The following is a 12,610-nucleotide window of genomic DNA, read 5'->3' on the forward strand; positions in this document are numbered from 1 at the left end:
TCCCACGTCCTCCTTTTTCCCACCGAGCTGTGGGAGCACCTCAGATTGGGGGATGCAGGTCACACGCCAGCACCCTAGGCGCGCAGATCGAGGAGCGTTTAACCTGATAGGGGCGCGTAAAATGAAAGGATCCCAGGCTAGGGCACCGAGGATGTCCATCCTTTTTCCACCTCTGTCACTGACTGGTTGTGTGACCTCGGGGCTGCTCCTCTTCCCTGAGCCTCCCACGATGTCCAGGAAAGGAGAAGAGGGAGAAGCCCCGCGGAGGGCCCCTCTGTTGCTTTGTCTAAGTATTATCGAGGGCACAGGGGCCTTGTCGTGGTACCTGCGACAGTGTCCTCTGTGCCAGTTGCCAGGACTTCTCACTCCCACCCTCATGCAAAAATGACCTGAGAGCAACATCTCTCCGTGACTGAGGATGCATCATCTTTAAGGGTTTTCTCTTAACCACACCAGACATGGCAATGCTGGTTCACGTGGCCTCTCTGGGCTCTGACAGAGGAAGAGAGGAAGAGGTCAGGGAGGCCATGATGTAAGGGCGGGGAGGGGGGCGGGGGGCAGGCTCACCCCACCCAGCTCGTTTCTGGAGCAGGGTCATCCCAGACCCAGGGTCCCTGGAGAGCAAGGCAGGAGGCAAGAGTCCAGGAGGGCATCTCAGAGTCAGGAAGGGTCTGCAAACTTCTGCCTCTGGCCTTTTGCAGCGCTCTCCAAATAGGGTTGTAGAAGCCATTCTACTGGGGATGCAAGAAGGAAAAAAATCAGAATTTCTGCTTTAAAAATGTCTATTTTTTAACCCCCAAGAAGCAAAACAAATTAAGCTTCACTGATATTATGTACAGTGGCAATAGTTTCCACATAAATCTTCGACAGATGTTAGGGATATTGTCTCAAAATGTCCCTGAGAGAGAGAGTGTGATAAAGAACGTTTAGACACCTCTGAGGTGAGTAAAAGGTGAGAGAGAGTGGGGAAGATTTGGGAGGTGACTGGGAACTACAGTGGGAGCGGGTTCAGGGGTCAAGGTCATGACCTTTGGGGTGGGGCATGGGGGAGAAGAGTTTTTGCCCAGGAAGCCTCTAAGGGAAGGGATTTCTAGAAGGTACCTGCATCCCCTGAACTGCTTTAACTCCATGGAAGAGCCTGGAAGAGCCCAAGTGGTATTATCTACTCCCACCAACAGCTCTAATCAGCTCCAAGTTCTCCAAGACTCCGTGGTCCTGAGCCCTTGGGAGGGGACCCACCTCACAGGCCTGAGTGGGTGAGACTCCACCCCAAGTGAAAACAAAGCATCGCAGGCAGCTAGGAGGGGCCCTGCACACCCCACGCTGTTCCAGGCGCACCACCCTCTTGGTAGTAGTCTTGACATGGCAGTTAGGGACAGATTTAGTACGATTGCCCAGTTACCAACTCAGATTTAGGGGATCACACGGGTTCTGGTTTGAGCAATGTTGGTTGCTACAAAGTTGCCCCACAGCTGGGCTCAACTCCAGGACGAGGAAGGACCTAGAGGCTCAGTATCTGTCCCGACGGCAGAGGGGGATTGGAGTCACCAGATCGCACACGCAGTTCACCAAAGGCTGGCGATTTGGAGGGTGTGTTGGGGGGGGGGCTGGTAACTGCTCACCGAAGCACACTAGCCCCAGAGGGCTGATTTATTGACGCACAGCCTGGCGGTGCCGGCCCCATTCTGCGAGGGCAGCCCCGCAGGAGTTTGCCACACATCCATCCAGTTTGGCGGTGCGGGTTGGAGAGAACACGGTCTCTCTCCATGATACTGGGAAGTTAGCACCTGGAAAACAGCGGGAAGCCCACCCTGTCAAGCCAAAAAGGGGCCCCCACGTCACAGGGAGGACAGGGCCAGTAGGTCCAGCCCTGCGAGCCGTCCAGTTGAATCTGCTTCCGTTGATTCTTCTCCAATCTCAGAGCAGGGTGTTCCACTTAGCAGAATCGGTACTCTTCCAGGACAGGAACGGGCTCCCGGGTGGTCCCTTTCCTCCCCAGGCCGCACGAGTGACGTCATCGGTTGCTAGGTAAGTTTTCCAAGCGCCCCTCCCCTTCGTCTCCGGCCGGACCAAGGATTCCCGCGGCAAAACGGGCACCAAGGCTGCCAGTGACGGGACCGATTTGCACCTTGGAAAAACGGGCGGGGTCACCAGTTACTGAAGAGACTCCTTGTGCTCATTTTCCTCCTTGGCTTCCCCGCTTCTGTCACTGTTGAATATGACTGTTGAGTTGGGGCTCACTTGCCTGGAAGGGGGCAGGCTGGGGCCCCTTAGGGGGAAGACGGAGGTCAGGGAGGAGAAGAGGGGCAGGCTGAACCCGGAGCTGGCCTTGCTGTACCGGCTCCAGGGCAGATTGAAGTGCCACAGTGAGTCCAGTTTCGACGCCCTGGCCAAGGGCAGGCTGAGGATCCGCGAGGAGCCCTCGCCCTTCCTGTCCTGGAGCTTGAAGCTGGCTTTCTCTGCGTGGTGCTTCGGCCACTGCGAGGGCCCGGTGGGCGCCAAGGTTAACTTTTTACACTGCATCTTGTCAAAGGGCTCTTTGACCTCGTGGTCCTGGAAGTACCACCACTGCCGAAGTGGGTGGACTGGGATGGGCAGGCAGGTGAGGATGCTGAGGACGGTGGCCCAGCCCAGGGTGCTTGGCAGGTAGGGTTGTTTGACTTCTTGGCTCTAGAGGCAGAGGCGGGTGTTGGGGTGGGGGGAAGAGGCGTTGGTGGAGTTTTAGTCCAGGTAATGTGGAGGACCAGATTCCCCAGGGGCTGGGAAGCTGGCTAGAGGGTCCCCGGGGGTCGTGGGAGCACAGATCTAGAGTCCCGTGGGGGCGGGAGATCTGACCGAGGGTCCCCAGAGCGGGGGTGGGAGGGCAGGGTGGGGGAGTTTTACCAGGGTGCTGTTCCAGGCGATGTAGTGTGGGGGGGGGCTCCGGTACAGACTCATGAGGCACATGGTGAGGAGCAACAGCAGCCCGAGCAGGGTCACAAAGCGCCACAGGAAGACGAAGAAGGACCACACCAAGTGGCCCAGATCACCGTACATTTCCTCCCTGAACCTGGGGTGGGGGCGTTGGGCGTGGACGTCTGGGAGGGATCCCTCGGGAGGACGGGCCCCCCAGGCCTCTGCTTCTCTCATGAGCGCTCGACTCAGGAGACGGGATGCTGAGTCCTGCCAGGCCCTGCCCGAGGCGGGGCCCTGCAGCTGATGTCCCCGTAAGGATCCCCCAATCCAGGGGGCGTGCACTGCTTTGGCCCCCTGCCTTCAGACTAGCCCATGTGCTCAGCGGCAGGGGAACCTGAGTCCCCTAAGTCCCGTCTGCTGTTCCCTCAGGACCCACCTGGTCCCTCCCCTCAGATCACTCCCTCCAGCTTCCCACCCCGGGCTCTCAGATTGTCCCCCAACTCTCCTCAGAGACCTGGGATGGGGTCCCTGGCTGGGAAGACCCCGGGGCTTGGACATCACCTGTTAGCTCCATAGACCCAGGCCAGAGTCACGTTCTGGAAGGCCACGATGATGACAAGGGTCAGCGGGACCACGTGCTCATCAAACAAGGACACGATGTAGCTGCCCGGGTGACTGGTGAAGACTAGGCTGCCCACAAAGCCCCCCAAGCAGACGACCGCTAGAACAGAGAGGCAGGTGTGGCCTCACTGAGGTCAGCGCGTAGGGCTCAGTCGTGGGTCCCACGAGTCCCGGAGATGGGGGTGGCGTGACGGGGGGGGGGGGCAGGGTTTGCCCTGGAGTGAGGATCCACAGTACCTGAGAGCAGCAGGGGCTGCTGCCTGAACATGGAGTTCTGGAGGGGAAAGACAATGCCTTCCATGATTTTCATCAAGGTGCTCAGTCCCATGACGATCAGGATAAGGAAGAAGAGGATGGCCCAGAGGGACGCACTGGGGAGCAACGAGATGGCTTGGGAGAAGGCTGCAAATACCAGGCCGGGGCCCTGCATGAACTGTGGGGGAGAAGGGCTCTGAGGCACTGGCCCGTCTGGATGCCCGGAGCTGGAGGGTAGGGTGGGGGTGGGGGATTGTGCCGCGATCGATTAGCAATGCCTGTCTAGGGCAGAGGCAATAGACACAGGTGGAGAGTAAGTGGGAGGGCACTGCGTGTTTGCCCTCCTCGGTTCTCAAGAGGTGAGCTTCACCTCTTGGGGCCTCAGTTCCCTCCTATAACAAATAGGAGTCCTAGGGTTGGTGTGAGAATACAAGTAGAGTAACAACATAGCAGAGGCCCTGGTCCCCACAGAGTGGTGGTGGAAATGTGATTATAACTGTTACCTGCCTCAGAAGATGCCTGGGGGGGGGGAGGTGCCCAGGAAGCTCCTGAGAAATGCATTTCGCTGTGTCTTCTGGGGCCTTTGGGAAGCACTTTCCCGCCCTCACAGACACACCTTTTCCTCCAGGGCCTTGATACTGCAGGATGGGGAGAAGCGGACGACCTGGTACTTGAGGTGTTCAGGGAGGTTTTCGATCCAGTTTAGGTAGTCCAGCGGGGACAGACGCAGGGTGTGTTGGGGGGGCTTGACATCCTGAGGCAGTATCCCCCTGTCTATCAGATTCATCAGCTTTATGACGCTCCTGAAGGGGAAGGAGGGGAGAGGAAAGGTGGCGGAGACCAGGCCGGCCCTTTTGCCACGGACAAACCAGGGAAACGGAGGATTGGAAAGGAAACCGGGTCGCCCAAGATGAGTGTGCCTGAGTAACAAGGGTGACCGGACAGGCACCGGAAATGAGTCCCACGGACTTGAGGTGAGTCGCCTGAGGATTCCACCTAAGGGGCAGATATGGGTGCCTCTCGAGAAGCTGGTCGAGAAGCTTATCCATTTCCTTGAAGTTATTAAATTTGTAGGTGTAAATTTGATCCTAATATTTAACTATTACCCACTTAATGTTTTCAGGATCTATAGTGATGGTCCCCTTTTTATTCCTGATATTTTAAATCTGTAGTTTCTTTCTCTTCTATCAGCTACTGAGAGAGAATTGTTGACATTTCCAACTATGATTATGGATTTATCTGTGATTATGGATTTACCTGTTTCTTGCTTTAGCTCTGAAATTTTTTTCCTTTATTTTGAACCTGTTATGAGGTACATAAACATTTAGATAATTCAGTCTTCCTGCCGAATTGACCCCTTTTATCATTATGAAGTATTCTTTAAAATTTTATTAGTTTTTAGAGAAGGGGGAGAAAGAGAGGGAGGGAAACATCAATGTGTGGTTGCCTCATGCATGCCCCCTACTGGGGATCTGGCCTGCAACCCAGGCATGTGTCCTGACTGGGAATCGAACTGGTGACTCTTTGGTTCACAGGCCCCTACTTAATCCACTGAGCTACACCAGCCAGAGCTGAAGAGTTCTTCTTAATCTCTGGTCTTACTTGTTCTGACTTTCATATTTATGCAGCCACACTGACTTTCTTACGATCATTTGTTTGTGTGGTATGTTTTTCCATTCTCCTCTCTCTGTGTCTTTACGCAGGACCTCTCTTGTAAACAGGTTGTGTTTGAGTTGTTGCATTATCCAGTCTGGCAAACACTGCCTCTAAGTATGGTGCTTATTGAATGTAGTTATTGAGATGGTTTGGTTTATGCCTACCCTCTTGCTATTTGTTTTTTTGTCTGTTCTATTCCTTTTTCCTTCTTTTCAGCTTCTTTTGGGGGGCGGGGGTTGGGGGAGTGGTATTAATCAAGTAATTTTGTTTACATTTTATCTATTTTATAGCTTTTTGGTGTATCTCTTATTATTTTGTGTGTTTGTTTTTGCTGATTACTGTGCGGCTGTGCTGTCTAACACAGGGACCAACAAGATGTGGCTACGAAGTGACAAGAGACTCACAACTATCAGCCACTGAACCTCAAAACAAAACATAAACAAAAACGAACTAAGCAAACAACTAGAACAGGAACAAAATCACAGAAATGGAGATCACATGGAGGGCTATCAGCAGGGGAGGAAGAGGAGAAAGGTACAGGGAATAAGTGGCATAAACGGTAGGTAGAAAATAGACAGGGGGAGGTAAAGAATAGTATAGGAAATGGAGAAGCCAAAGAACTAATATGTACGACCCATGGACATGAACTAAAGGGGGCGGGGAATGCGGGTGGGAAGGGGTGTGCAGGGCAGAGGGGAATAAAGGGGGGGAAATGTAATAGCATAATCAATAAGATATCTTTTTTAAAAGATGTGGCTATGAGTACTTGAACTGTGGCTAATACGACCAAAGACATAAATTTTAAATTAAATTAACTTTTAATTCCTTTACAATTTAAAAGAGCTCTGGCTGGTGTGACTCAGTGGATTGAGTGTTGGCCTGTGAGGCAGAGTTTCACCAGTTCAATTCCCAGTCAGGGCACCTGCTTGGGTTGCGGGCCGGGTCCCCAGTTGGGGGCGGGTGCGTGAGAGGCAACCACACGTTGATGTTTCTCTCTTTCTCTTTCTTCTTCCCTTCCAATCTCTCTATAAATAAACAAATATTTAGAAGAATAATGGAGAAAGACGTATTAATTGTTTTATTTTTGTTTAGTTTCAATAAGTTTAAGCCTTCTATTTCAACAGGCAGCTTGGATAAGCGCTAATTATTAAGAATTTTCTAAGAATTGAGTTGAACTGGAGCTGGGTGACAGTATTATTTAGCTGAGTTTTTTCTCTGCCTTCCTATAGAACTAAGGGGAGCTCACTTTGCCCTTGGAGCCATGCTCCCAACTTTCTGCGACCCAAGCAGGGAATAATATCTTTGATGTTGTCATTATTTGAGTCAGAGTGGGTTAGATTGTAGCTTTAGTTGTTTTAGCTTGTCTTTTTTTTTTTTTTTTAAGATTTTATTGATTTATTTTTAGAGAGAGGGGAATCGAACCAGCGACCCTTTGCTTTGCAGTCTGGTGCTCAATCCACTGAGCCCCACCAGCCAGGGCTGTTTTGGCTTTATCTTTGTACTCAACTGCAGTGAGGCCATAAACCTGAGCACTATAAGACTGTGCCCACTGCCTCTGCTTGCTATCCCTGTCTCCTTCTGCACTTCAGCGAAATTCCTGGAAATCGAGTAAGGAAATTTGTTGGGTCAAGCAATTTATCTGTGTGTTGGGGGCTCTCTGAGATTCCAATACCTATTGGCAGCCTGTGCTAACATTAAATGCTTGGCTGGTTTCTTCTTACCTGTGCAAAGTCTATCTAGGACAGGCCTGCTCTCCCACTCACGTGGCCCCAGAAGAAGCACTTACCCCAAGACGTAAAGGCGTGCATAGCTCTTTGTTTGCCAGTGATGCCCCACCCCCCCTAGGATTTATTTCATTAAGGCTTCTTTGTGCCCTTGGCTCTTCAGTGACTTTGTAAGAAAACAGGATTTTTCTTTTATCCACATTTACAATTGCTGCTACTATGGAAGCATGCACTTTTGCACCCTTCAACATCCTACCTGGAAAGAACAATTCCACCTTGGAACTTTAAAAACCCCAGTGCCTGAATGCACCCCAGGCTCAGGAGGTCCAATCTCGGCAAGTGACTCAAGACGTAGTGTCTCCTAAGGCTGCCCAGATGATTCTGGGATGCAAGCTAGGCCAAGAGCCACTGACTGGGGCTCAGAGAGCTGTAACGGCCTCTGCCATGAGTGAAGTAGTTGATGTTGAAATCTTTTTTCCACCCTTTGCAATTTCTGGAAGCCTTTGGAGACCCATGCCTCTGAGACTACTTTCTCATCTCTAAAGGGGTGGCTACCAGGACACTCCCTTTTTGGCTGTTTTCTCTGAGTTCTTAATATAAATGAGTTGTTATCATCATCATCATCACATCATCATCATCAGTAGTGGAGAGGTTTGAGTTTCACAGCCCAGGAGCCTAGGAGCCGCCGAGGCGCAGGGAGGGGGCCTCTCTGTGGACTGGCAAAGCTGAGGTTACTCACTTCTCCACACAGGCTTGACCACTGTTGGCGGTCCAGAAGCCCAGCACTATGAAGATGACGGACGTGGTCAGCAACGAGGTCACCAGGTTGGCCAGGGCCACCAAGCAGGCCACCTGGATAAAATTCCTGCCTCCGGCCTTGCAGAAGATGTTGATGACGGTGCCCATGCCCAGGCCCAGGGAATAGAGCACGTGGCTTCCTGCCTGACGCCACATGTCCAGCGAGGCCCAGGCAGAGAGCTGTGGGCAGAGGTGGGACCAGCAGTGAGAGGCAAGAGGGGCAGGCTGGGGCAGAAGGAAAGGAGATGGAGAGAAAGAACATTTAGAGAAGTTCTGGGGAGCCAAGGGAGGGGCGAGTGTGTGGAGTCCCCAGCCTCACCTCTGTTGTCACCATACGCCTGAGGCTGGCGGCTGCGCCTTCCAAGAACAGGCCTCGGATCAGGAGGCAGAAGATAACGACGTAGGGGAGGAATATCGAGAAAATCAGCCTCTGGCCGGGTGGGTTGGGACAGAAACCGGAAGTCAGGAGCAGTAGGGAGGACAGGGGCAGGCATCAGCAGGGGACGCAGGGGAGCGGGAGTGGAGAGGTGCAGGCGAGCAGTGTTAAGGTGGCCCAGGCGCAACACGAGGGAGCTCTGGGAGGATCATTCTAGCGACACAGCAATATTGTTTGGGGGGAAGTCCTCCGATAAGCTGCTGAGGGATGACAGAGACCGCAAATACAGATGGTGTTTAAGTGGTGGTGCAGTGGGGCGCTATTTGTCATGGGCCTTGGTTTAATGGCCTCTGAACTGCCAAGGGGAGAGGAGCTGGGTGGGTGGGGGGTGCAAGGGCTGCGGGGAATGACTTCATAGGTGAAGGGGAAGGAGAAAAAACTGGGGAGAGACTTTGGGAGAAAGCAACATGGCTAATGGGAATTTTTAAGTTTGGGTTTTTGGGGTGTTTTTGCTCTGGGATGGGTAAGGTAAGCCCCTCATCCGCCCTCTCCCCTGGTGTGCCCCCACCAAGCCTTTAGTAAAATCTGCCTTAGTGGGAGTGGCTTATTTTGGAGGCTTCGAAGAGGCGGTGAGTTGAGCCTCCAGGGACGCGTGGGGTAGGCGCTGACAGCCCGCACAGATGCAGGGGCCAGAAGATGTTGGTCAAGTTACCCCAAGGGATCCCATGATCACCCTGAAATAAATGTCCCAGGCACCGAGAGGACGAGCGGGAAGCGTGGATTGGAATAAATACTCTCAGTGGGAAATTCTGAAAGGAATCGGTGCCTATCAGCTCCTCTGGGGATTCAGAGGCCCTTTACAAATGCAAGAAGGTGGAAGATGCAAGGCTGGGCATGAGGCTGCGTGTCTGCCGGTTTCCGGGTACAGTGGCATGAGGGTGGGCAGCGGTGAAGAGGGTGCACTCCTTCCTGCCATGGGCGGGGGAGACCAGCAGGTCTCTGTGAGAGGGGTGGCTCACACAGCTGCGTGCCGGGAGACCAGTGTCTTCCTCAGGACCCCCTGCTGGAGAAGTTGGGGGGGCCATACCTGAGCTTGTCCTCTGGGTGCGTGGAAGGTCGTGGGGATCAGAGAAGAGAGGTCGTGGGGAAGGACTTGGGCATGTGGGGACAGGGATCCCTGGGCTGTCGGGTCGTGCAAAGGTAAGGAGGCGGTGAGGTCCGGGCTTTGGGGGGGCTTACCGGCAGTGAGAACTTTAGCCCTGCACTCATGAAAATGAAGAGCAGCAGCCACACTGAGAAGATGTCCAGGGTAAGATTTGGGACGAGGGCCTTGATCCCTTCCTCCATGTGGCTGGAGGTGTTCAGGGTGATGTGGTACCAGAAGTACTGGTGGGACACAGTGTTAAGGCAGGAGAGTCCTGTGGGACACAGGCGCTCAGGCCCCGGCTGGCCTGGAGCCCGCCCCTGCCCTCCCTCCCTGTCTCTGGCTCCTTGGCGCCCCTGCCTCCCTGGGCCCTGCCGGCCCTCTCGCTCCCTCTCCTCACGGGTGACATTGAAGCTCCTGTCTGTCGTCCGAGGGCACTCGGTCCAGGGCAGGGGATGATGGAAGGACCGGCCCAGGTAGTCGAAGCTCCAGCTGATAATGACGCTATGATACAGGCTTACCAAGACGCACACCTGCAGGTGGACATCGTGGGCTGGAGGGGCGAGCAGGGTGCAGACAGGGGGCTTGGAGACCACCACGGGGGGAACCAGGGTGGCTCTTGGACAGGCCCCTCATTCACCAGAATGTTGGCGTAGCCTATGCCGCCCATCCAGGGGATGAGCTGCTTCCACATCTGGATGTTGTCTGTGTGCAGCCACTGCCCCACGATCATCTCCATGTACAAGAGGGGGATCCCGAACAAGAGGAGCATGAAGAGGTACATCAGGATAAAGTCGCCTAAGGAAGGGAGCCAGGAGCTCTGCTCAGGCTGCCAACAGTCCTGGCAACCCTCCTCTTTATCCCTAGGAGTCTGGCTGCCCTCCCGGCGTTCCTTCCTCCCCCAGGATCCAGGCAGGCTTCCTTAACCTCAGGAGCCGGTCCCGGGCCTTACCTCCTCCATTCTGATGACACAGGTAAGGGAAACGCCACAGGTTGCCCAGCCCGATGGAGAAGGCCAGCTGGATTAAGAGAGTCTCAGTGCTTTTGGTCTGGGCAAAGGAGCTTTGGTTCTTGGAAGCCAGAATTTCCTTGGTTGTGAGCCTCAAGGATGGGGATCCGGAGGTTTGGAGCTCTTTCTCTTCCGTTTCTTCAAAGTGATTCATGGCTTTTTTCCAACAGGTCCACTAACTCCCGCGGGAATCTTGGGGTCACTGAAAATAGCAGACTCTAAGGGACCTGTCTCAGATACCAGACTGCCAAACTCCACGAGAAACAAGATTTTTGAGCAATGAGGGCCAGAGTTTAAATCTTAGCCCTTCTCACTCACTATTGACTTTGGGAAAGTATTTTCCCCTCTCTGAGACTCAGCTTTTTCTCATCTTACAAACACAGAAGTATTTCAAAATATTTAATAACTCCCCGGGCTGGTGTGGCTCAGTGGAATGAGTGCAGGACTCTGAAGCAAACGGTGGCCGGTTTGAATCCCAGTTAGGGCATGTGCCTGGGTTGCGGGTCAGGTCCCCAGTAGGGGGCGCGAGAGGCAACCACACATTGATGTTGCTCTTTCTCCCTCCCTCCCTTCCTCTCTCTAAAAACAAATAAATAAAATCTAAAAAATATATTGTTACAGCATGAACACTGACCAGTCAGATTGTGGAACAATTCATGCTTTAGAGCACTGTCAAAATAAATTAATTAATTAATTAAAGAGAGCAATCATCTGGAATTTAGCGGACCCTAAAATCTGGGTGTGGTCAGGGGAAGACAAAGGAAGAGCTTCCCTAAAAGCGCCGTCTTCCCCAAGTTGTGGGGGAGCCCAAGGCTGTGTCCTTTGAGGACGACACAGTGCGGTTTACCCCAGAGGTCGGCTCAGCATCTGACAAACCAACAGCCTCTCGGCTCCCGGGATGACGCCCAGTCCGCTGAGCCACCCACACCAGTGAGAACCGTGTGTATTCCTGAAAGCTGGATATTATGTATTGGATGCTATTATATATTACATATGGAATATAAACACGTTAATATATTCTATAAACATATGTATATGTATTTCCCACAAATCGAATAGTATTATTGAATTATTCAATATTGTTAAACGCATACTATATAAATATATATTAATATATCCTTTATGAACAGGTGTGTGTATGACAAATTGGAGAGAGATATATATGTATATATACTTCTGTTATACCGTGAGTATTTTCCTAGGTAGTTACAAATTTTAAAAAGCATTTAATAGCTACTGAATATTCTTTAAAATATTTTAATAGCCAGTTAATATTCCAGAGTCCTTATGTAAACCTGACCAAGTGCATCATTTGCTGAAACCTTCCCCAGGGTCCTGCCACGCCTGATTAGTTAGCTCCCAGGGCCCTTCCTGAGCAGCCCTGGCTTCCGGCTCCCGTTCCCACCTCTCACCCTGCCTCCAGCCGGCACCACCCCCTCGCCACCCTTTCAAGGTCTTGCACCCTCCATTCCCTCTGCTGCCGATGCTCCCTCCGCCTTCACCGCCGGGAGCTGCGAGCCCAGGCAGCAGCCGCGGGGGATAATGGCCTCGGTCCCCAGTCCCGCGCTGCCTGGCTGTTCGCACTCTTCCTGCCCCCTGCTCGGCTGCCCCTCGCCGGGCAGCTCTCGGAGGGCCAGAGAAACGACCACCCGTTTGGAGATTAGCCAAGGAGCTCTTCGATCCCGAGGGGGGAGTCCCAGGGCTCCCTGAAGGCCGCGCACCCAGCTCCCCACCGCACCGGGCCAGCTCGGGTCACCTGCTGGAAAGGCGGTGCCTGTTCTGGGCGGGCCTACCCACCCACGACTTGGGTGAGGAGGGAGGAAGGCAGGCGGAGGAGACCGGAGGCGGTTGCGGGGCCAGATGCGCCACGGGACTCTGGCGTTTACCAACCGAACCTCCCCTCCCAGACTCAGGGCGTCGGGGGCCCTAAATTCGTGGAAAGGGAGATGGGAGGGGAGGCTCGGAGGCCGGCGTCCTGAGGTGGAGGGGCGCTGCGCGGAGGAACAGAGGTCAGGAGCTGAGGCCAGACGACCGCCCCGCCCCGCCACCCCCCACCCCGTACCGGCCACCGACGCGCGAGTCCGGAGAAGACGCCTCGCAGCTGCGCGCACTAGCGGGCGCGGGGCGGGGCG

The 12,610-nt window shown here is 53.6% G+C and overlaps 1 protein-coding gene across 6 annotated transcripts; it reads right to left on the reverse strand.

Moving 5' to 3' along the window:
• Window positions 1–313: 313 nt before the first annotated feature.
• Window positions 314–12,603, reverse strand: LOC112310084 (orphan sodium- and chloride-dependent neurotransmitter transporter NTT5). 6 transcript variants are annotated; one of them, XR_008425764.1, is made up of 13 exons: window positions 12,541–12,603; window positions 10,422–10,680; window positions 10,110–10,267; window positions 9,870–10,002; window positions 9,565–9,743; window positions 8,269–8,379; window positions 7,891–8,174; window positions 4,388–4,574; window positions 3,754–3,949; window positions 3,457–3,616; window positions 2,884–3,049; window positions 1,623–2,670; window positions 314–731 (listed from the first exon to the last, which is right to left on the reverse strand). XR_008425764.1 is itself a non-coding variant. In XM_053915467.1 (12 exons), the coding sequence occupies exons 2-12, from the start codon at window positions 10,630–10,632 to the stop codon at window positions 2,155–2,157; spliced, it is 2,256 nt and encodes a 751-aa protein (XP_053771442.1). In that variant the 5' UTR covers window positions 10,633–10,680; window positions 12,541–12,603; the 3' UTR covers window positions 774–2,154. The 6 variants fall into 6 exon arrangements, 5 of the variants coding, with proteins under 5 accessions (XP_053771442.1, XP_053771441.1, XP_045056296.1 ...); XM_053915467.1 differs by lacking the exon at window positions 314–731 and having other exon boundaries at window positions 774–2,670; window positions 7,891–8,129; XM_053915466.1 differs by lacking the exon at window positions 314–731 and having other exon boundaries at window positions 774–2,670.
• Window positions 12,604–12,610: the final 7 nt, after the last annotated feature.

This window comes from Desmodus rotundus, chromosome 12 (assembly GCF_022682495.2).
Source record: "Desmodus rotundus isolate HL8 chromosome 12, HLdesRot8A.1, whole genome shotgun sequence".
Lineage (NCBI taxonomy): Eukaryota > Metazoa > Chordata > Mammalia > Chiroptera > Phyllostomidae > Desmodus > Desmodus rotundus.

Excerpts from the sequence above, each read along its gene's own strand:
- LOC112310084 (XM_053915466.1), bottom strand. The coding sequence starts at position 10,632 with ATGAATCACTTTGAAGAAACGGAAGAGAAAGAGCTCCAAACCTCCGGA. Across the intron at positions 8,380-9,564 it reads GGCTAAAGTTCTCACTGCCG|AGGCTGATTTTCTCGATATT; the intron begins GTAAGCCCCCCC and ends CCACCCGGCCAG. Across the intron at positions 3,950-4,387 it reads TCAAGGCCCTGGAGGAAAAG|TTCATGCAGGGCCCCGGCCT; the intron begins GTGTGTCTGTGA and ends TCTCCCCCACAG.